The sequence below is a fragment of the Cherax quadricarinatus genome, chromosome 61, assembly GCF_038502225.1.
Source record: "Cherax quadricarinatus isolate ZL_2023a chromosome 61, ASM3850222v1, whole genome shotgun sequence".
In the NCBI taxonomy this organism is placed as follows: Eukaryota; Metazoa; Arthropoda; class Malacostraca; order Decapoda; family Parastacidae; genus Cherax; species Cherax quadricarinatus.
This window is the reverse complement of record NC_091352.1, coordinates 4114962-4140372: the sequence shown is the minus strand read 5'-3', so window position 1 is coordinate 4140372 and position 25411 is coordinate 4114962. Positions and strand designations below refer to the sequence as shown.

Here is a 25411-nt window from a genome sequence, read left to right as displayed (position 1 = left end):
CACCAGTACTTCCCTGCATCCTCTCTAAATCTTAATATTGCCACACCAGTACTTCCCTACATCCTCTCTAAATCTAAATATTGCCACACCAGTACTTCCCTACATCCTCTCTAAATCTAAATATTGCCACACCAGTATTTCCCTACATCCTCTCTAAATCTTAATATTGCCACACCAGTACTTCCCTACATCCTCTCTAAATCTAAATATTGCCACACCAGTACTTCCCTACATCCTCTCTAAATCTAAATATTGCCACACCAGTACTTCCCTGCATCCTCTCTAAATCTTAATATTGCCACACCAGTACTTCCCTACATCTTCTCTAAATCTAAATATTGCCACACCAGTACTTCCCTGCATCCTCTCTAAATCTAAATATTGCCACACCAGTACTTCCCTGCATCCTCTCTAAATCTTAATATTGCCACACCAGTACTTCCCTGCATCCTCTCTAAATCTTAATATTGCCACACCAGTACTTCCCTACATCCTCTCTAAATCTTAATATTGCCACACCAGTACTTCCCTACATCCTCTCTAAATCATAATATTGCCACACCAGTACTTCCCTACATCCTCTCTAAATCTAAATATTGCCACACCAGTACTTCCCTACATCCTCTCTAAATCATAATATTGCCACACCAGTACTTCCCTACATCCTCTCTAAATCATAATATTGCCACACCAGTACTTCCCTACATCCTCTCTAAATCATAATATTGCCACACCAGTACTTCCCTACATCCTCTCTAAATCTAAATATTGCCACACCAGTACTTCCCTACATCCTCTCTAAATCATAATATTGCCACACCAGTACTTCCCTACATCCTCTCTAAATCTAAATATTGCCACACCAGTACTTCCCTACATCCTCTCTAAATCTAAATATTGCCACACCAGTACTTCCCTACATCCTCTCTAAATCTTAATATTGCCACACCAGTACTTCCCTACATCCTCTCTAAATCTAAATATTGCCACACCAGTACTTCCCTACATCCTCTCTAAATCTTAATATTGCCACACCAGTACTTCCCTACATCCTCTCTAAATCTAAATATTGCCACACCAGTACTTCCCTACATCCTCTCTAAATCTAAATATTGCCACACCAGTACTTCCCTACATCCTCTCTAAATCATAATATTGCCACACCAGTACTTCCCTACATCTTCTCTAAATCTTAATATTGCCACACCAGTACTTCCCTACATCCTCTCTAAATCATAATATTGCCACACCAGTACTTCCCTACATCCTCTCTAAATCTTAATATTGCCACACCAGTACTTCCCTACATCCTCTCTAAATCTTAATATTGCCACACCAGTACTTCCCTACATCCTCTCTAAATCTAAATATTGCCACACCAGTACTTCCCTACATCCTCTCTAAATCATAATATTGCCACACCAGTACTTCCCTACATCCTCTCTAAATCTTAATATTGCCACACCAGTACTTCCCTACATCCTCTCTAAATCTAAATATTGCCACACCAGTACTTCCCTACATCCTCTCTAAATCTAAATATTGCCACACCAATACTTCCCTACATCCTCTCTAAATCTTAATATTGCCACACCAGTACTTCCCTACATCCTCTCTAAATCTAAATATTGCCACACCAATACTTCCCTACATCCTCTCTAAATCTTAATATTGCCACACCAGTACTTCCCTACATCCTCTCTAAATCTAAATATTGCCACACCAGTACTTCCCTACATCCTCTCTAAATCTAAATATTGCCACACCAATACTTCCCTACATCCTCTCTAAATCTTAATATTGCCACACCAGTACTTCCCTACATCCTCTCTAAATCATAATACGCCTCACTGCCAGAAAGTAATGGGGAACATCTGGATATCAGAAGTTTAGAAAAAAAAAAAAAGCATCTATTGCAGCTCTCATTTTCTAGCTGGCAAGAACACCTTTTACCGTTAGTAACTAACACTTTACCGTTAATAGTTAACTAGCACTTTTTACCTTTAGTAACTAGCACTTTTTACCGTTAGTAACTAACACTTTACCGTTAATAGTTAACTAGCACTTTTTACCGTTAGTAACTAGCACTTTTTACCGTTAGTAACTAACACTTTACCGTTAGTAGTTAACTAGCACTTTTTACCGTTAGTAACTAGCACTTTTTACCGTTAGTAACTAGCACTTTTTACCGTTAGTAACTAGCACTTTTACCGTTAGTAACTAGCACTTTTTATAAACCGTTAGTAACTATCACTTTACTGTTAGTAACTAGCACTTTTTACCGTTAGTAACTAGCACTTTACCGTTAGTAACTTGCACTTTACCGTTAGTAACTAGTACTTTACCGTTAGTAACTAGCACTTTACCGTTAGTAACTAACATATCTCAGTGATGGTAACATTGCCCAATATGTGTGATTTAAAAAAAAAAATATTTACAGTGCGTATATCCACATTTTTTTCGGAACACTCTTTGAGGAGGGGATGATGGTTTGTTGAAGGTCGCTTGATCCAAGGAACCAGAGCTGCCATCCCCTTTCTTGAATTAAATTTGATTGCCTCTATTCTCCTAGGATACGTACGAACAACGTGTTTATGGCATTGCATGATCCCAGGAAGGTATCCCTGTATCTCATAGGAACAGCTCTTTCCACGTCAGTGATCCCAGGAAGGTATCCCTGTATCCCGTAGGCACAGCCCTTTCCACGTCAGTCATCCCAGAAAGGTATTCCTGTATCCCGTAGGCACAGCCCCTTCCACCTCAATGACCCCGGAAAGGTATCCCCGATGCCGTACCAGACAATCACTTAAAGATCCCTTCGGGGACACCAAACAACAAACTCAAGGTTAACCAAAGAGGGAAGGTATTGTTAACGCACACAGTATCCATGTTCAATACACCATTAACGATATGGAATACAATACATAATCTACGAAATAAACATGAACTCTATTTACAAAATTATTCAGAAAGACAAACTGACTATTTCGACCTATTATCTGAGGCCATATTTAGTGTAGACGGGTAGAAGAAGCCTATTTACTATTTTTTTTTTTTCAAAACACTGGGTGCTTTATAACATTTATTTTGAAGATAAGTGGTTCAGAGAACCGACAAGTTGATAAATTAGACACATTCAACATCTGGGTATGTCTATTTGTAGACGTTTCGCCAACCATTGGTTTTACAGAGATACCCATTATTATTATTATTATTATAATCAAGGGGGGAAGCGCTAAACCCGGAGGATTATACAGCGCCTGGGGGGGGGGGATGTGGAAGGCATTCAGGCTTAATTCGGGGAACTGGAGCACAGATCCAATTCCCTAAATCAAGAGCCCCTCACCAACATCAAGGAACCTTCCTTGAGGGGACAGAGATACCCAGATGTTGCACACGTGTCTAATTCTTTATCTTGTTGGTATTTTATACCATCTATGCACAATTCCTGGTTTAGCGCTTCTTTTTTATTATAATACTATGTACAATTCCCAACTAACTTCCAGACTGCCTGAAACGTCTGTAGGCTAGGCTGGAAACCAGGGAGGCTTCCCTTTTATAAATAGTGTGATTTATTGCTTACAGTTTTATCACGTGAAGCAGTGCAGGCAGTACAGAATGTGAGGTAGGCAGTGTTGTGCAGGCAACACAAGGTGTGTAGGGGAGGCAGTGTGCAGGCAGTACAGGGTGTGTGGGGGAGGGCAGTGTGCGGGCAATACAAGGTGTGTCCGAGGGGAGGATGGTAATATAGACAACACAATGTGTGTGGGAGGAGGAAGCAGTGCGCAGGCAACACAAGGTGTGTGGGAGGCAGTGTGCAGGCAACAAGGTGTGTGAGAGGAGGCAGTGTGCAGGCGACACAAGGTGTGTAGGAGGCAGTGTGCAGGCAACACAAGGTGTGTGGAAGGAGGCAGTGTGCAGGCAACACAAGGTGTGTGGGAGGAGGCAGTGTGCAGGCAACACAAGGTGTGTGGGAGGAGGCAGTGTGCAGGCAACACAAGGTGTGTGGGAGTAGGCAGTGTGCAGGCAACACAAGGTGTGTGGAAGGAGGCAGTGTGCAGGCAACACAAGGTGTGTGGGAGGAGGCAGTGTGCAGGCAACACAAAGTGTGTGGGAGGAGGCAGTGTGCAGGCAACACAAGGTGCGTGGGAGGAGGCAGTGTGCAGGCAACACAAGGTGTGTAGGAGGCAGTGTGCAGGCAACACAAGGTGTGTGAGAGGAGGCAGTGTGCAGGCAACACAAGGTGTGTAGGAGGCAGTGTGCAGGCAACACAAGGTGTGTGGAAGGAGGCAGTGTGCAGGCAACACAAGGTGTGTGGAAGGAGGCAGTGTGCAGGCAACACAAGGTGTGTGGGAGGAGGCAGTGTGCAGGCAACACAAGGTGTGTGGAAGGAGGCAGTGTGCAGGCAACACAAGGTGTGTGGGAGGAGGCAGTGTGCAGGCAACACAAGGTGTGTGGGAGGAGGCAGTGTGCAGGCAACACAAGGTGTGTGGGAGGAGGCAGTATGCAGGCAACACAAGGTGTGTGGGAGGAGGCAGTATGCAGGCAACACAAGGTGTGTGGGAGGAGGCAGTGTGCAGGCAACACAAGGTGTGTGGGAGGAGGCAGTATGCAGGCAACACAAGGTGTGTGGGAGGAGGCAGTGTGCAGGCAACACAAGGTGTGTGGGAGGAGGCAGTGTGCAGGCAACACAAGGTGTGTGGGAGGAGGCAGTGTGCAGGCAACACAAGGTGTGTGGGAGGAGGCAGTATGCAGGCAACACAAGGTGTGTGGGAGGAGACAGTGTGCAGGCAACACAAGGTGTGTGGGAGGAGGCAGTGTGCAGGCAACACAAGGTATGTGGGAGGAGGCAGTGTGCAGGCAACACAAGGTGTGTGGGAGGAGGCAGTGTGCAGGCAACACAAGGTGTGTGGGAGGAGGCAGTGTGCAGGCAACACAAGGTGTGTGGGAGGAGACAGTGTGCAGGCAACACAAGGTGTGTGGGAGGAGACAGTGTGCAGGCAACACAAGGTGTGTGGGAGGAGGCAGTGTGCAGGCAACACAAGGTGTGTGGGAGGAGGCAGTGTGCAGGCAACACAAGGTGTGTGGGAGGAGGCAGTGTGCAGGCAACACAAGGTGTGTGGGAGGAGGCAGTGTGCAGGCAACACAAGGTGTGTGGGAGGAGGCAGTGTGCAGGCAACACAAGGTGTGTGGGAGGAGGCAGTGTGCAGGCAACACAAGGTGTGTGGGAGGAGGCAGTGTGCAGGCAACACAAGGTGTGTGGGAGGAGACAGTGTGCAGGCAACACAAGGTGTGTGGGAGGAGACAGTGTGCAGGCAACACAAGGTGTGTGGGAGGAGGCAGTGTGCAGGCAACACAAGGTGTGTGGGAGGAGGCAGTGTGCAGGCAACACAAGGTGTGTGGGAGGAGGCAGTGTGCAGGCAACACAAGGTGTGTGGGAGGAGGCAGTGTGCAGGCAACACAAGGTGTGTGGGAGGAGGCAGTGTGCAGGCAACACAAGGTGTGTGGGAGGAGGCAGTGTGCAGGCAACACAAGGTGTGTGGGAGGAGGCAGTGTGCAGGCAACACAAGGTGTGTGGGAGGAGACAGTGTGCAGGCAACACAAGGTGTGTGGGAGGAGGCAGTGTGCAGGCAACACAAGGTGTGTGGGAGGCAGTGTGCAGGCAACACAAGGTGTGTGGGAGGCAGTGTGCAGGCAACACAAGGTGTGTGGGAGGAGGCAGTGTGCAGGCAACACAAGGTGTGTGGGAGGAGGCAGTGTGCAGGCAACACAAGGTGTGTGGGAGGAGGCAGTGTGCAGGCAACACAAGGTGTGTGGGAGGAGGCAGTGTGCAGGCAACACAAGGTGTGTGGGAGGAGGCAGTGTGCAGGCAACACAAGGTGTGTGGGAGGAGGCAGTGTGCAGGCAACACAAGGTGCGTGGGAGGAGACAGTGTGCAGGCAACACAAGGTGTGTGGGAGGAGGCAGTGTGCAGGCAACACAAGGTGTGTGGGAGGAGGCAGTGTGCAGGCAACACAAGGTGTGTGGGAGGAGGCAGTGTGCAGGCAACACAAGGTGTGTGGGAGGAGGCAGTGTGCAGGCAACACAAGGTGTGTGGGAGGAGGCAGTGTGCAGGCAACACAAGGTGTGTGGGAGGAGGCAGTGTGCAGGCAACACAAGGTGTGTGGGAGGAGGCAGTGTGCAGGCAACACAAGGTGTGTGGGAGGAGGCAGTGTGCAGGCAACACAAGGTGTGTGGAAGGAGGCAGTGTGCAGGCAACACAAGGTGTGTAGGAGGCAGTGTGCAGGCAACACAAGGTGTGGGAGGAGGCAGTGTGCAGGCAACACAAGGTGTGTGGGAGGAGGCAGTGTGCAGGCAACACAAGGTGTGTGGAAGGAGGCAGTGTGCAGGCAACACAAGGTGTGTGGGAGGAGACAGTGTGCAGGCAACACAAGGTGTGTGGAAGGAGGCAGTGTGCAGGCAACACAAGGTGTGTGGAAGGAGGCAGTGTGCAGGCAACACAAGGTGTGGGAGGAGGCAGTGTGCAGGCAACACAAGGTGTGTGGGAGGAGACAGTGTGCAGGCAACACAAGGTGTGTGGAAGGAGGCAGTGTGCAGGCAACACAAGGTGTGTGGAAGGAGGCAGTGTGCAGGCAACACAAGGTACAACCACAATCTGTTTACCCACTACATTTTTTTTCCTTTACAGAGGTTAAGTGATGATGTGGGCAGCGTCGGCGACCTCTCCAGTGTACATTGTTCTGCTGGCCGCTCTTACGGTGAGATAATTTACACACTTGATAAAACAAACGACTCACCTGCCTTCTTTGACACCCACACAACTAGATGACTTAAACCTGCCTAGCATAGGCCAGTAGGCCTTCTATAGTGCAACTTCTTTCTTATGTCCTTAAATGCGCTCTATTAGCAGCAGAAACCAATTTTCATGTATCACACACCGTATATATATAGGCTCTAGCCTATATATTTCCTAGAGTAGCGTACAGTAAAATTAAAAAAAAAATCGACGTATTCGTTTTATAATTGTTTGTATGAAAAATTAAAAAAGGCTGTCTTATGTACTGAATAAATGAAGACACTCAAAAAAATATCCACAATTATACACTATATGTTACGTCGCCGAAATTCTAGTATTTAGACTAATAGGATAATATGCATTATTCACATTTTTCATTTTCTTAAGTCGCAAATGCTGTATAGTCCTTGTGGCTTAGCGCTTCTTTTTGATTATAATAATAATTAAGTCGCAAATACAAATGATAATTTTGGTATATCTATTGAAAACTGAATTAGAATAGGCAAGCATGATAAAGAATAGGAGGAATGGATATACAGTGGAACCTCAATACTCGAACTTAATTCGTTCCAGGAGGCTGTTCGAGTGCCGATCTGTTCTAGTACCGAACGAATTTTTTCCAACCAATTTTCTTTTTCGTTGGCTGTTATCACTAATCTTCCTAGGCCCCACGGTGACTTATTTACATAAATAATGTAAGCGTTCGAATACCGAATTGTTCGAGTAGGGAGCTGTTCGAGTACTGAGGTTCCACTGTATATAAAAATTATAACATCTGGAAGTTGAAATATACATGATTTTGCAACATTGGAAGCTCTTGATTTGTTAATTGCAACACGAAAGGCCTACAGCTATCATTCAACTCCTGTGGTTGTTTTCCATTTAAGTTAATGTAAATTAATCAAATTTCATCTGTTTTAGCAAATCTAGTTACCTTCTTGTTTTTCCCATTGTAATTTATGTTATTGTTGCTGCTTTTGTTAACGTCTATTATGCCTGGTTAACTGCAGTCTGCCTTCTCTGAAGCGGAATATTACGAAGATAAGCTAAACAGGAAGAGAACTGGCGCGAGGACCAAGAGTAACTGTGTATCCCTCCCACACTGAAGACTGAGATACAGGTGAAAGTTTCCTCAAGAGGTGTTAATGACCTCTTGAGGAGGAATACTGGCGTCCTCCTGGGTGTACTGGTATCCTCTTGTGTGTAATGGCGTCCTCTTGCGCGTGCTGGCGTCCTCTTGAGTGTACTGGGCGGTAGTGGTCCCGTGTTTAGTTAAGCATCATCCAGACTTCTGATTACCTGCTTGAGAAACGCACCACCGCTAAGTCAACACGCTTGCAGGAAAATATAGTGTGTGTGTTCTTACCTAATTATACTAAACCATTGTGGTTGCAGGGGTCGAGTCATTGCTCCTGGCCCCGCCTCTTCATTAGTCGCTACTAGGTCCACTCTCTCCCTTCTCCATGAGGCCTGTCATACCTCTTCATAAAGCTATGTATGGTTCCTGCCTCCACTACATCACTTTCCAGACTGTTCCACTTCCTGACAACTGTATGACTGAAGAAATACTTTCTAACATTCCTGTGACTCATCTGAGTCTTCAGTTTCCAAGGGTGACCCCTTGTAGCTGTGTCCCATCTCTGGAACATCCTGTCTGTCCACCTTGTCAGTTCCTCTCGGAATTTTATATGTTGTTATCATGTCCTCCCTATCCCTTCTGTCCTCCAGTGTCGTCAGGTCACTATGTATGTGTGTGTGTCGGGGGGACAGACAGACAGCATTGAACTACAGCCCAGTGTCACTGACACGTAAGACATACAAGGTTAGGATAACCCAAACAGTAATGGAGCACCTGAAGAGGAGCGGGTTCACGAACAACAACTAGCATGTTTTAGAGATGGTGAATCGTATGTCGCAAACCTGTTTAGAGGTCTATGATGAAGGTAACGTAAGTGAGGCAATGGAAGGATGGGTTTAGTGCATATTTTTGTACTGTAAGAAGGCATTTGGCACAGTTCCACACCAGAGACCCTGACAAAACCTTGAGAAGCTGGAGGGAATGACAGGAAAAGCGCTATAGGGGATCAAGCAATTTCTGACAGGAAGGAAACAAAGTACTTGTTCGTGAAAGCACGTCAGAACTGGCGTGTGACAGGTGGAATTTCACAAGGTTTAGTACTCACACCTGTACTGTTGCTGGTGTACGTGAACGACGTGCCGGATGAGACACAGTCTGACGTATTCTGCTCGCAGTTGATGTGAAACTAATGAGGAGAATAAGAATAGGAGAAGACAAGGGAAGGGTACTAATGAAACTGGACAAGCTACATGATTGGTCTGACAAGTAGTTAGTGGAATTTAGCACCGGCAATTGAAAGGTTACATCAAGTTCGCTTTGTAGCATGCATCATCAAGCAAGTCAAAAATCGGAAAAAAGTGCAGATGTTTGCAACGAGACCAATCCCAGAGCTTAGGGGTATGCACTGCGAGGAGAGACTAAAGAAGTGAACCTGATAACAAAAGAGATAAGAGAGGCCGGAGGAAACATGATAACGACGTACAAAATATTAAGAGGAATTGATAGACTGGACAATAATAGGCTCTTCGAAAAGCGGGAACAAACACAAGATGGCACAGCTGGAAGTTAAAGGGATGTTAGGAAGTATTTCTTCAGCCTCAGAGCGGTCATAAAGTGGAACGACCTGGGCAACAGAGTGGTAGAGACAGGATTTATACACAGCTTTAGGAAAAGATATATGTAATGGAACTCACAAGGCCATGAGAGAGTAAGAACCTAGTAACATCCAGTTTGAAAGGTGGAACCAGGAGCTGAGACCACAGACAGGTGAATATAAATAAGTACGCACACACACACACACACACACACACACACACACACACACACACACACACACACACATAGGGATGTTAGGAAGTACTTCAGTCACAGAGTTGTCAGGAAATGGAATACTCTGGAGAGTGAAGTAGTGGAGGCAGAATCCACACATAGCTTTAAGAAGAGGTATGATAAAGCTCAGGAAGAGAGTGGACCTAGTAGCGACCATCTGTCAGCAGGGCCAGAAGCCTTGCTCGACCCCTGTAACCACAAATAGGTAAGTACACACACAACATTGTTTACACAGGTGAAACAATTCATGGTCAGTGACTTTGTTATTCTTGCATACACAACATTACATAAAGTCACTTCAAGATTCAACTATTTTTTCTAGTGATTACAAATGATTTTTTCTTTACGCAGACTTTGTGTGTTGCTTCAGCAGAGACAGCTGCTGGAACAATGTTGTTAGCCAAGACTTGTGTGTTGCTTCAGCAGAGACAGCTGCTGGAACAATGTTGTTAGCGCAGACTTGTTTGTTGCTTCAGTAGAGACAGCTGCTGGAACAATGTTGTTAGCCAAGACTTGTTTGTTGCTTCAGCAGAGACAGCTGCTGGAACAATGTTGTTAGCGCAGACTTTGTGTGTTGCTTCAGCAGAGACAGCTGCTGGAACAATGTTGTTAGCGCAGACTTTGTGTGTTGCTTCAGCAGAGACAGCTGCTGGAACAATGTTGTTAGCGCAGACTTTGTGTGTTGCTTCAGCAGAGACAGCTGCTGGAACAATGTTGTTAGCGCAGACTTTGTGTGTTGCTTCAGCAGAGACAGCTGCTGGAACAATGTTGTTAGCGCAGACTTGTGTGTTGCTTCAGTAGAGACAGCTGCTGGAACAATGTTAACCAAGACTTGTTTGTTGCTTCAGCAGAGACAGCTGCTGGAACAATGTTGTTAGCGCAGACTTGTTTGTTGCTTCAGCAGAGACAGCTGCTGGAACAATGTTGTTAGCGCAGACTTGTTGCTGCGGCAGAGGTCAACCGTGGCTCGCTTGGCAACGCACTCACTTAGCATACTCAGTGTTCGTGGGCATGTTTCCTAACACCTGCTGTCACTGTTCACCTAACAGTAAGTAGGTACCTGGGTGCTAGTCAACTGGTGTGGGTCGCAACCTGGGGGAACAAGATGAAAAGGACCCCAAATGGAAATAAGACACAGTCCTCGATGACGTACTGACTCTTGGATTACCCTGGGTGGCTAACCCCCCGGGTTAAAAATCCCAACAAATCTTATCTTGACGCATCTTTTTCTTCTAAGACTTGTGCATCGATCACACCTAGTACCCTTCCATTTCCCAGGAGCTGTATTACTTCCAATATTATTAACCTAACATTACCGATTAATATTATTATTGACCTTACAGGTTGGCATATCAGCGCACAGGTCATCTAAAATACTGGTGGTGGCGCAGAACGTGAAGAATCTGATCTCAGAGAAGGTCACGGTGAAGGAGGCGGTGCTGGGGGAGCCGTGTGTGGTGGACAAGCACTGCAGGGTCACCAATGGCGTGTGTGAGAAGGGAAGATGTGGGTGTATCTCTTACTACCTCGCTGTCAACGCCTCCCTCTGTCTCCCAGGTCACTCATAATCTCTGTCTCATGTATGTAAAAATGAAGATGTATACGATGTATATCGATATGTGTATGTATGTATATGTGTATGTATATGCTCCTCGTGTTGTAGTAGATAGGCTTTAAACCTTATATTTTAATTACTCTTATGTATGTATGCCTGTGTGTATATTGCTGTTGTATATGTGAATGACTATGCAAGTTACTGTATTTGCCTGTATGAAATAAAAAGATTTGGTCACCTTCACCATCATTATCAGCATTGCAAGTATCACCATCAGTCATCATTATCAGCATTGCAAGTGTCACTATCAGTCTTCATTATCAGCATTGCAAGTATCACTACCAGTCATCATTATCAGTATTGCAAGTGTCACCATCAGTCATCATTATCAGCATTGCAAGTGTCACTCAGTTATCATTATCAGCATTGCAAGTGTCACTATCAGTCATCATTATCAGCATTGCAAGTATCACTACCAGTCATCATTATCAGCATTGCAAGTGTCACCATCAGTCATCATTATCAGCATTGCAAGTGTCACTATCAGTCATCATTATCAGCATTGCAAGTATCACTACCAGTCATCATTATCAGCATTGCAAGTGTCACCATCAGTCATCATTATCAGCATTGCAAGTGTCGCTATCAGTCATCATTATCAGCATTGCAAGTATCACTACCAGTCATCATTATCAGCATTGCAAGTGTCATCATTATCAGCATTGCAAGTATCACTACCAGTCATCATTATCAGCATTGCAAGTGTCACCATCAGTCATCATTATCAGCATTGCAAGTGTCGCTATCAGTCATCATTATCAGCATTGCAAGTGTCACCATCAGTCATCATTATCAGCATTGCAAGTGTCGCTATCAGTCATCATTATCAGCATTGCAAGTATCACTACCAGTCATCATTATCAGCATTGCAAGTGTCACCATCAGTCATCATTATCAGCATTGCAAGTGTCGCTATCAGTCATCATTATCAGCATTGCAAGTGTCACTACCAGTCATCATTATCAGCATTGCAAGTGTCATCATTATCAGCATTGCAAGTATCACTACCAGTCATCATTATCAGCATTGCAAGTGTCACCATCAGTCATCATTATCAGCATTGCAAGTGTCGCTATCAGTCATCATTATCAGCATTGCAAGTGTCACCATCAGTCATCATTATCAGCATTGCAAGTGTCGCTATCAGTCATCATTATCAGCATTGCAAGTATCACTACCAGTCATCATTATCAGCATTGCAAGTGTCACCATCAGTCATCATTATCAGCATTGCAAGTGTCGCTATCAGTCATCATTATCAGCATTGCAAGTGTCACCATCAGTCATCATTATCAGCATTGCAAGTGTCACTATCAGTCATCATTATCAGCATTGCAAGTATCACTATCAGTCATCATTATCAGCATTGCAAGTATCACTATCAGTCATCATTATCAGCATTGCAAGTATCACTATCAGTCATCATTATCAGCATTGCAAGTATCACTATCAGTCATCATTATCAGCATTGCAAGTATCACTATCAGTCATCATTATCAGCAATAATTGGTATTATTATCATCACTATTATCACCACCAATATAATTATTACTAATACTCCCACTAACACTACCACCATCACTGCCATAATCATCACTACCACCATCACTACCCATCATTATCACTACTATCACTATCACCACTACACCAACATCATTATTACATTATCACTACCACCATCAATACTATCACTACCACCATCAATACTATCACTACCACCATCAATACTACCACTACCACCATCAATACTACCACTACCACCATCAGTACTACCACTACCACCATCACTACCCCCTCCCCAACTATCACCTCATCACCGCTGCAACATTGCTCACCACCCACGCGGGTTTGCACTTACAGGATCGTTGCTGGGGTTCCCTTGTGAGGTGGATGCTCAGTGTAGTATGCGTGTTGCTCACTCTGCCTGCATCCAGGGCTACTGCAGGTGCGGTGCTGACTATGTACCCTACCGCAGGAACAACTGTCTCAAAGGTAAACATTGCCCTAGGGAACTCAAAGATAAGCACTGCCCTGGAAACTCAAACGTAAACACTGCCCCAGGGAACTCAAAGGTAAACAGTTTCCCAGGCACACAAATCCCTCACAATCAGTCATTCAATAGTTGTCTTGAAAGACTCGCGCAGACACCACAATTCACACGACATTGAACTGTAACATCCCCACCCATCCTGCAGAGTGCAGGCACTGTACTTCCTACCTCCAGGACTGTTACATTCCCACCCATCCTGCAGAGTGCAGGCACTGTACTTCCTACCTCCAGGACTGTTACATTCCCACCCATCCTGCAGAGTGCAGGCACTGTACTTCCTACCTCCAGGACTGTTACATTCCCACCCATCCTGCAGAGTGCAGGCACTGTACTTCCCACCTCCAGGACTGTTACATTCCCACCCATCCTGCAGAGTGCAGGCACTGTACTTCCTACCTCCAGGACTGTTACATTCCCACCCATCCTGCAGAGTGCAGGCACTGTACTTCCTACCTCCAGGACTGTTACATTCCCACCCATCCTGCAGAGTGCAGGCACTGTACTTCCCACCTCCAGGACTGTTACATTCCCACCCATCCTGCAGAGTGCAGGCACTGTACTTCCTACCTCCAGGACTGTTACATTCCCACCCATCCTGCAGAGTGCAGGCACTGTACTTCCTACCTCCAGGACTGTTACATTCCCACCCATCTTCCAGAGTGCAGGCACTGTACTTCCTACCTCCAGGACTGTTACATCCCCACCCATCTTCCAGAGTGCAGGCACTGTACTTCCCACCTCCAGGACTGTAACATCCCCACCCATCCTTCAGAGTGCAGGTACTACTTCCGACCTCCGTGACTGCAACATCCCCACCCATCCTTCAGAGTGCAGGAACTATGCTTCCTACCTCCAGGACTCAAGTCCGGCTAACAAATTCCCTCTGAAACCATATGTAAATGTTACCTTGCTCACACCCCAACAGCACGTCAAACCATAAAATACACTCGTCACCACTTCTACCTAAAACACACATACACACCCTGCGGGTAGCCAAGCTCCTACCACTCAACAATAATAATAATAATAAGAAGAATGCTACTAAATCTCTGGCAACTATAAGAAATGAAGAGCAGCGAGTGTGTAATTTAATTCAGATATTTTTTATGTGTACGCAAGACGCTCGCCTGTATGTTGAGTCTGTACCCGGCTCACAGCAGCGTGATTCCCGGCTCACAGCAGCGTGATTCTCGGCTCACAGCGGCCTTCATTGCCACAGAGTTTCGCCCTTTGTGGAGCTTTATCGATAGACTTTATCATGCTTTACACAGAGTGAAACGCATACACACTCTCGCTCCCTATTACTCACTCTGCCTCTTTCTCTCTCTCTCACCCTGACAGAGGCGCGGGTGGGCGCCATGTGTAGAAGCCATGAGCAGTGCCATTTAGGAAGCAGCGGCAGCTTCTGCAACTTCACGGTGCCACGGGTGTACGGGAGGTGCCAGTGCTCCAGTGACGCCCCCAGGAATGGCAACACCTGTGGCACTCTCAGATACAGTGAGTGGCACTGTCGGATACAGTGAGTTAACCTTAGGCGGGTGTTCTTCAGACTCCTGTTCTAACAAGGTCTGTTCTTCAAGACTTCTGCACGCAGCTGTTTTGCTAACCCTGTTTTCCTCCAGTTGTTCACGAAGCAATGTTCTGTTACCCCCTCCTGTCAGTCGAATTGTTATTTTTCTTGTTCTCCCGACAGCTGTTCTTCTAGTATCCTCCTCCTCTCCTTTCTCTTGATCTTTTTTTCGTCATCTAGTTCTACTAGCTGTTTTTCCAGCATCTTGTTCTCCCTTCAGTTGTTCTTGTTCTTCCTTTAGTTTTATTAATTGTTCTATCATTCTCCTCTTCCTTCTCTTGTTGTTATTCTTCCTTTAGTTCTACTACCATGATCATCCTTATTTACAAAAATAATGCGGCAATAAACAGTTTTATGTACGTTATTGTATTTTTTATTCAGTTATGTGTCTTCTTACGCCGGTGAGAGAGCTCTTGATCCAAGGAATTGGACATTTCCTTTCTTTGGATCAAACGTACCAAATAAAACAAATAATCTTGGGTGTTGATCTCAACAGCCCTGGGTTCACCTTGTGGCACCAGTGCCCAGTGTAGCACTCACGTACCTGGCTCTATCTGTGTCATCCAGCGCTCGGCCAGGGTGCCACTCTTCACAGACCTCAGTGCCAACAGCATCACCGCCATCTCAGGGGTGGCTCCCAGGCCTCTGGGAGTGCCACTCGCTGTCTGTGCGTGTCCCCCAGGACACCTGCATGCTGACAGTGGCACCAGATGCATCCCCGTCCTTAAAGGTGAGATTTGTCGATATGCTAAAATAAGCAGTTAAAGTGTGATTGAACGGGGATCGAACCCGTATTATTTTAGCCCGCCTTGTGGGAAGCAAGTCAAAATCCACGACGATCTAACCACTGAGCCATCAGTCCTACAGGACTGTGGTTAGAGCCACCAGGCTACCCACGAAGTTGACGGGTTCGATCCCCGGCCAGTCACAGTTTGTTAATTGCTTAAAAGTCACTTGTTTGCGGACGCATTAATATGATACAAGAAGTGAAGATATAACATTATAAACAATGATTATAAAAAGTATGTTTAACAATACACAAATAACCACTACTTCTCCACTTCATTCTTTCGTCGTGTCTTTGTCCCGCTCCTCTCCCTCCATATATACTGCCTCTCACCATCCTGTGTCAGTGTGACTTTGTAAGTGGTCAGAGTCGGACCGAAACGTCGTCATAAGCTTCTCTCATATGTGCGGGTTATCTGTGTATTGTCCCAGTCACGGTATTGTTTATTTTTGTTCTTTAAGTTTAAGAAATTTACACATTTTGCAGACAGTAGCGTACATTTGTAGACTAGTTCTTGAGGTTACTTTGATATAGAATGTCCTCCAGGTAGCCTCCAGATAGACCTACAACTAAAGCATATTATGTAAAAAATAAGACTGGAGGGACAACAGTCTCTCTTACCAGACTATTCATCACCGCCGCTCCTGACCTAGATGGACGCACCTCATCCCTGGCATAATATCATGTCTGCCACAGATGCAGTGACATTTATCAGTAAATATTAGTGCAGTGTTTTTCGAGTACTGTACTTGTCCAGCCAGCAGTTAGCAATATTTGTTCTCCGTTTTTAGTACTACGGTGCTCTTCACCAGCTCCAAGACTGAGGGACTGATTACCTCAGCTTTCATATATAGTTCTACTGTCTTCCAATTATCTCCTTGAATTTGTATTGGTAAAGCCACTAGATGGCGAAACGTCTGCAGTAAAGATACCCAGATGTTGTATATGTGCAATACTTCATCATGTCGGTATTGTATTCTGTATATGTACAACTAACACCACTTGCTCTGGACAACTGCTGCTTACCAACATCCCTCCTTAATAAGAACCTTCAAAACGAGGGAGGCCAAGCCCATGATGACACTCTTCAGGTCACTTGTTCTATCTAGGCTGGAATATTGCTGCACACTAACAGCACCTTTCAAGGCAGGTGAAATTGCTGACCTAGAAAATGTACAGAGAACCTTCACGGCGCGCATAACGGAGATAAAACACCTCAATTACTGGGAGCGCTTGAGGTTCCTGAACCTGTATTCCCTGGAACGCAGGCGGGAGAGATACATGATTATATACACCTGGAAAATCCTAGAGGGACTAGTACCGAACTTGCACACGAAAATCACTCACTACGAAAGCAAAAGACTTGGCAGACGATGCAACATCCCCCCAATGAAAAGCAGGGGTGTTACTAGCACGTTAAGAGACCATACAATAAGTGTCAGGGGCCCGAGACTGTTCAACTGCCTCCCAGCATACATAAGGGGGATTGCCAACAGACCCCTGGCAGTCTTCAAGCTGGCACTGGACAAGCACCTAAAGTCGGTTCCTGATCAGCCGGGCTGTGGCTCGTACGTTGGTTTGCGTGCAGCCAGCAGTAACAGCCTGGTTGATCAGGCTCTGATCCACCAGGAGGCCTGGTCACAGACCGGGCCGCGGGGGCGTTGACCCCCGGAACTCTCTCCAGGTAAACTCCAGGTAACCAAATGCCACACATGACGGATCCCTCACCAACAATTCCCACTCATTTATTTGTCTAAGCTTGAACCAAAGCTACCCAAAACTTTCCTTCGATACCTCAGGTAATTTCCTTCAATACTTCGGGGATGAATCTTCTTGTTCTCCTCTCTTAAGAAGTTGTATTTCTTTCCTGACTTTCTCGAGTCCTTTTACCTGAAGATACTGCTGCTCGAAGCCCATACATTCTTCAAAGTACCGCTAGCACTAAGAACCCACTATATCCAAACTTGGGGAACAGGTTGTGTTCTTACATTCCACGTTCTTCATTCCCCTTCATCCCCCCCTCCTAAATGAGAATCTCCTCCTCCTCCCCCACGCAGCGTCGTTGGTCAGAGTTAATGATCAGTAAAGTATTTTCAGTAGACCACAATTGGCCTTCTGGCGATTCCCCTCTCCTCGCTGTGGGTTGAGGGAAACGGTACTGTGTTGAACGCACCTACCTGCGAGAAGAGTCAGGTGACGGTCCAGTTTGTTTTGATAGTGTTCGCTGAATGAGAAAGCAGGTGAACGTTCCTTGTTGACCTCTGACGATGCCCTAACATTCTTTCACTTACTGCTATCCTCTCTAATACATATTATCTTTACTTTTTAACTGAGTGTGGAACTTAAGATACCTGGAGGTATACCTGGAGGGGGTTTCGGGAGTCAACGCCCCCCCCCCCGGCCTCGGATGGTAGATAATCTTACAAATGTTTGTATATATTTCACTTTTTATTCCGTTAATAAGTGGAACCATTAACAGAGGAAGACACAAATAACAGATACACAAAATGCCCGACAGCTATACACCATCTCTCTCTCTAACAGATAAGTAACTTTGTATGACCTTTTGGGGTTATCCTGGGTAATTTACGCATATGTTACTATGTATAATACTGGTACTTATGTGCATTTCTACCTAAAAAAAAAAAAAAACTTATTTGGTACCTCCTCCCAGCATACATTAGGGGATTACCAATAGACCCTTGGCTGTCTTGAAGAGGAAGTTGGACAGGTCAGTACCTGACCAGACGGCTGTGGTTCGTACGTCGGTTTGCGTGCGGCCAGCAGTAACAGCCTGATTGATCAGGCCCTGATCCACCACGAGGCCTAGTCATGGACCGGGCCGCGGTGGCGTTGACCCCGGAACAGCCTCCAGGTACCAGTTCATGACTTGTTGAGTTCACCACAACGCCCCGCTTCTTCCCTCTTAACATCATGACCTCTTGTCATTCAGTGATGAGTGACCTCATGAATACTTATCATAATGACCTCTCCAACAGACGCTGGTGTGACCCCTGCCTCCCTGGGTCAGCGGTGTGAGAGTTCACAGCAGTGTCGAGCCTCGGATCCCTACACCACCTGCATTGCTGGAGTGTGTCACTGCCTCCTTCACAGTCCACAGTGCTCCGCTGACAACACCGGATGCCACAAGGAAACTTTCCAGGTAAACACATCACAGTGAAACACAAGTTTGCAAGTCCCAGTACGGTGACTGCAGGCATTTACCACTAAACCACAGCACCGTGGACCGAAGCATTCACAATTAAACCACATTACCTTGTCTGGAACCATTTATAACTAAACCACAATACCGTGTCTGGAACCATTTACAACTAAACCACAATACCGTGGATTATACCATTCACAACTAAACCACAATACCCGTGTCTAGAACCATTTACAACTAAAGCACTATACCGTGTATTAAACCATTCACAACTAAACCATAATATCGTGTCTGGAACCATTTACAACTAAGACACAATACCATGGCTGGAACCACCCAAACAAGAACTCATCACGTCTCTATGTAAAGAAATATGTCTTCAGAGAGTATTGTATCTATAATGAGAGAGAAAGAAAGAGACGAGTGGTAGGTGGACGGTCCAGTTGGTAAACAAACCAGTTACTAGTACATATTCTCCTCCCGCCTACGAGCCACAACAAACCCTTAAACTATTCATTTGAACTGGACTACATTTTGGTACGTTGTGGACCGAAACGAGTCCAGGACTGATCGAAAGGTCTCCCAGTTTCCATGACCGATTTTTGGGTCTGTTGCTGTTTGTTGCAGCCAACGGTAAGTGCGACTGTCATTCCCTGTGCAATGTTGCAGTGTGCGTCGTCGGGGCGTTGCATAAGCTGGTACTTCGTGTGCAACGGGGTAGGTGACTGCGAGGACGGGTCTGACGAAGCCATGTGTGTGCCACACAGGTGCCCCACCTTGGCACACACCTGCAACGATGGCACTTGCATCTCTCGTGCACACCTGTGTGATGGTAAACCTCACTGTCCTGATGCTTCAGATGAGGCCTCATGCAACGGAAGTAAGTCCCCCCTACCTGTGTTGTTAGTAGTAGTAATAGTAGTCGTGATAGTAGTAGTAATAGTAGTCGTGATAGTAGTAGTAATAGTAGTCGTGATAGTAGTAGTAATAATAGCAGTAATGGTAGTCGTTATAGTATTAGCAGTAAAGTCTTCAAATTGATGTGTTAAGCTACGGTTTATGTTTTTTTTTTGTTTTGTAATATTTCAGTTCTTTACCACAGTTGACCATTGTCGTCTTGTGCCTTTCTTCATCTGAGTCCTCTTATATTGTTCACTATTATGATGAATTCTTGTCATTTAGTTGATATATTTTACATTCCAGGAGGCAAATAACCTCACACTGTTCAAATAAATTCACAAAACGTCTCATGCTTGAACAGTGTGCTCAGCGACTCTCGTACACACTAATTTAACATTTTCAGTACACTGGTCTGGTGCCACTAACCCACAATACCGTGGCTGCAACCATTCACAACTACCCACAATACTGTGTCAACAACTACCCACAATACCGTGGCTGCAACCATTCACAACTACCCACAATACTGTGTCAACAACCATTCACAACTACCCACAATACTGTGTCAACAACCATTCACAACTACCCACAACACTGTGTCAACAACCATTCACAGCTAATCCACAACACCATGGTAGGAATTATTCACAACTAATCCGTTAAGGGTTTTATATCCATAACTATTTCCTACAATACCTCGTAAGTTAAAAATTATGTCATAAAATGATTAATGAATCCCAATAAGATTATTAGATGCCACAAGGTTACTGAGTCCCACCAGACGCTCTTGTATTCCTCTCTCGTCTTGATAAATGAGACATTTGAGCAGCGGCTACCCAAATAAAGATACCCAAACGTTACACAAACGTCTCATTTATCAACTTATCGGTTTTCTGAAAAATTTCAGCTTACACATTGAGGTCCGTGGTTCGATCCTCGGTTCGGGTGGAAACATTAAGACGTGTTTCCTTAAGATATCTGCTGTCCCTGTTCACCTAGCAGTAAAATAGGTACCTGGGTGTTAGTCAACTGGTGTGGGTCGCATCCTGGGGGCAAAATTGACCCAATTTGCCTGAAATGCTCTGCATAACAAGCGGCTTTTTATATAGTAGTATGTCATTGATGTCAGCTATGGTCTATATAAGTTGTACATATACTTGTAGAAGTGAAGATTATTATTATTATTATTATTATTATTATTATTATTATTATTATTATTATTATTATGCTTATGTTTATTCACACTCGTCCTATATAAACAGCGTGTCCGAAGACGACGTTCCGGTGTGGCGACGGCCGGTGCCTTCCAGGGTTCGTCTTCTGCAACGCTAAGGCCACTTGCAACGACAGCAGCGACGAGGATGAGGCCGCCTGCATCCAGGGGTCTATTACTGCTCCTTACTGCCCCTTCAGGTAGGTCCCTGCATCATGGTTATTTTAGTCAACCCGTATGCCTATTCAGATAGATCCTCGGGGCTGTCACTATCCCGTGACTGGAACAATACACAGATAACCCGCACATAAGAGAAAGGAACTTTATGACGACGTTTCGGTCCGTCTAGGACCATGTCACACTGTGACTAGTATATGGTCAAATCGAACCGAAACGTCGTCATAAAGTTTGTTCTATGTGCGGGTTACTTGTGTTTTGGGTCGTGGTTATATTCTGCTGCCCCTACACGTACTTCTTGATGCCACTACAGTCTCCAGAAGGTTGTTACCGATCTTCGTAATACTTAGGTGTTTTTTGGGACTCTCACAGCGTCTAGAGCCACTGCCATTATCCCCACTTTAAGTATTGTAGTTACAGTACTACAAGCTGAGGCAGCCATCTGCCGAGCCCCTTCAGACAGGACCTGGATCTTTCACAGTATCTAAACATCTATCATGGTTGCTAACTCGACTGGTAGGTCTCATTGTTATCAGTCTCTAAAACGCTATCACGAGTTTTTTGTAGCCTCAGAGTCTAGTGTCATAAGTAGTCTGAGAGATGTTACATTCTTACCTGTCTATCCACGCCTCCCCTGCCTTATTAACACCCATCCTCCCCTTCATTTTCTGATATTAAGGATACGTTAAGGTTCTAGCGCCGTAAATCCTTCCAACAGTTCGAAATGATCAGAGTCCACTCCAAAAAGTTGAGATTTCGCTGTCGTCAATGTCTTGACTTGTGTAAAAAAGTAGGGTGATGTAACTCATTTAAAAAAAACGACGACAAGTTGAAGAATGAGACAAGTGTCTCATTCTTCAAGCAAGTATGGCGTTTCCGCTTGACGAACCCGGGTTTGTGCCTTATTGGACCCGAACTTGAGCCTTGTTCGAGTCCTGGAGGACCCGGGTTCGAGACCACACGAAGTCTTGTTCACATACTGTATCAGGACACTTCTGCAGGTGTGGCAATGGACGGTGTCGTTCGACGGCCATACTGTGCTCGGGGACGGACGGCTGCGGTGACAACACAGACGAGGCCAAGTGTTCCGTCTGCAGTAAGTCTCACAGGGGTTCCTATATTTTTCTAACTTGATTGTTTCCAAAACGCACACACTATTTTCTTTCTTATTTTCCTATTTCTTTTGTCACCTGCTACTGTTAAAGTGTTTACACTGTTCTACATTATGTGTGTAACTCGTACAGCCTTCATTTGCTGAAATCAACTTGATATATTGACGAAATACAGTTCTTAATATTATTAAAATGGTTAGACTTAGGTTATTCCTTTATTTTACCATTTTTATAGTCAATATATTACATTCTATAGCCGTAACTAACACTTGCTTTCCTTATTTTTTTGCTAATATAATCACTGCTCGTTTCATTTCTCCCCAAAATAATTGAGGTATACAATAACTAATTAAAACTGTTTACCCACAGGTTGTCGCAGGCCGAGTTAGCGGCGGTAAAGCATCAGAGATTAACTTTGCCTCCTCACTGTCTCTAGATGTTAATTGTTCATCAGGAAAGAAGATAGTCTCATAAGGCACGATTGTTTTTTTCAGATGATCTGGAGTTATTTGTTACACCCCATTTGTACACAGAGGCTTGTTTCCTGGCAGGGTGTTGTAGGTGTGTTGTGGACGTGTTGTGGACTGTGTACTTGGCTGGTTGTGAGATTTGATCATAACACATTGTTTTGAAGAGACAAGCGGTGCAGAATAAGTTTTGTTGGGGAAACGTTTCGTTCTGTGTGGAGCTTCATTCGGCTTAGTGCGAAACACTGTCCAAATGAATGTTTCCTTTGCATCTTCACTGTCGTCTACACGACCACATCTGGATCTAAGATATTGCTTTGCAGGGTTAAATGTCATGAGTAACCCAAAACATAAAGAATTAGATATATGTGCAACATCTTTATTTGTATATGTTTCGCCATCCAGTGCTTTATCAATACAAGGACATAACGTGAAGACTGTAGATTTATATAAAAAAGTTGAGGTAATCAGTCCGTCAGCCTTGGAGTTGGTGAAGAGCACAGTAGTCTTGAGGACCTTGTATTGATAAAGCCACTGGATGGCGAAACATCTACAAATAAACATACCTAGATGTTGCACATGTCTTAATTATTCATCTTGTCTATATTGTATGCCATTCATGAACAATCCAAAACACCCGCTGGGGAAACCAATCATTCCTACTTGAGTGATGTAAAGTAAGCTGGCGCTACTAAAGAGGGCCCAACACAGCTTGAAAACTAGCTTAATCACGTACGACACATAGGCAATAATAAAAAATAAAAGTGAGAGGAAATTTATGCTTTAGGATTTAAGTAGTTCACATAACGCGAGAAATATGACTGGTGTCCTGCTGTGTTCTAGGACAACTCTGATTGTGTAATCTTTATTACTCTTTACTTATGTTATACAGTATTTGTGCTAATGCATTGAATATGTAGTTTATAAACACACACACCCCTTCAGGCTAAATAATATTGAAGCAGTAACTTAATTAAGACAGAAGATACTGGAGCTAAGCCAGACCTAAGCCAGGTTTGCAAAGCCAACCCACGTGTGTGGTGCCATCACGTGACTGACGCAACTCATTAGACCTACAACCATTGCATTTGTTGACGTTAATTTAGTGAATTTTAAGGGGCATTAATTTATATATACATGTATATATGTATGTATGTATGTATATATATTTATATATATATATATATATATATATATATATATATATATTATATATATTATATATATATATATATTATATATTATATATATAATATATATATATATATATATATATATATATATATATATATATATTTATTATATACACACATGGTAAAGCGCTAAACCCATGTGAGTATTTCAGCGCAAGGAGTGGTTGAGGCTCGATCCTCCGTGCGGAGAGTGCAAGGCAGACACCACCTCATACGGTGCTACTTTGTAAAACTTTGTATGATGTATAGTTGTATTGTGTAGGTAAGCAGTATAGTGTAGTATGGTGGCGAGACATAATTGTAATATCTTAAGTTATCATTGTAGTGTCTTATATCATCATTGTAATGTCTTAAAGTTATCATTGTAGTGTCTTTAAATCATCTTTGTTTTCATTGTTTTATATTCCTTCAACAAATATTCTTAAACATTACATCTGTGGCTCGTTGCTCAATGTTGCCAGGATGCCACCTTGGTCTGACAACACAGACCCAGGATGTCACCTTGGTCTGACAACACAGACCCAGGATGTCACCTTGGTCTGACAACACAGACCCAGGATGCCACCTTGGTCTGACAACACAGACCCAGGATGCCACCTTGGTCTGACAACACAGACCCAGGATGCCACCTTGGTCTGACAACACAGACCCAAGATGCCACCTTGGTCTGAAAACACAGACCCAAGATGCCACCTTGGTCTGAAAACACAGACCCAGGATGTCACCTTGGTCTGACAACACAGACCCAGGATGCCACCTTGGTCTGACAACACAGACCCAGGATGTCACCTTGGTTTGACAACACAGACCCAAGATGCCACCTTGGTCTGACAACACAGACCCAGGATGTCACCTTGGTCTGACAACACAGACCCAGGATGCCACCTTGGTCTGACAACAGACCCAGGATGCCACCTTGGTCTGACAACACAGACCCAAGATGCCACCTTGGTCTGACAACACAGACCCAGGATGTCACCTTGGTCTGACAACACAGACCCAGGATGCCACCTTGGTCTGAAAACACAGACCCAGGATGTCACCTTGGTCTGACAACACAGACCCAGGATGCCACCTTGGTCTGACAACACAGACCCAGGATGTCACCTTGGTTTGACAACACAGACCCAAGATGCCACCTTGGTCTGACAACACAGACCCAGGATGTCACCTTGGTCTGACAACACAGACCCAGGATGCCACCTTGGTCTGACAACACAGACCCAGGATGCCACCTTGGTCTGACAACACAGACCCAAGATGCCACCTTGGTCTGACAACACAGACCCAGGATGTCACCTTGGTTTGACAACACAGACCCAAGATGCCACCTTGGTCTGACAACACAGACCCAGGATGTCACCTTGGTCTGACAACACAGACCCAGGATGCCACCTTGGTCTGACACCACAGACCCAGGTCCAGGAAGCCACCTTGATCTCACACCACACAGACCC

General features: G+C 44.9%; 1 protein-coding gene across 1 annotated transcript in view; it reads left to right on the top strand.

Annotated features, from left to right (window-relative positions):
- The window catches only part of LOC128699459 (low-density lipoprotein receptor-related protein 2), a 31074-nt gene extending 7711 nt beyond the window's left edge, over positions 1-23363 (top strand). The window contains exons 2-11 of the mRNA XM_053792222.2: positions 6689-6758; positions 11048-11261; positions 13180-13311; positions 14711-14866; positions 15436-15669; positions 18726-18889; positions 19562-19772; positions 21055-21205; positions 22184-22278; positions 22664-23363. Coding sequence (XP_053648197.1) covers positions 6699-6758; positions 11048-11261; positions 13180-13311; positions 14711-14866; positions 15436-15669; positions 18726-18889; positions 19562-19772; positions 21055-21205; positions 22184-22278; positions 22664-22683 — 1437 coding nt within the window. The 5' untranslated portion in view covers positions 6689-6698 and the 3' untranslated portion in view covers positions 22684-23363. The remainder of the gene's footprint in view (positions 1-6688; positions 6759-11047; positions 11262-13179; positions 13312-14710; positions 14867-15435; positions 15670-18725; positions 18890-19561; positions 19773-21054; positions 21206-22183; positions 22279-22663) is intronic.
- The last annotated feature ends 2048 nt before the right edge of the window (positions 23364-25411 follow it).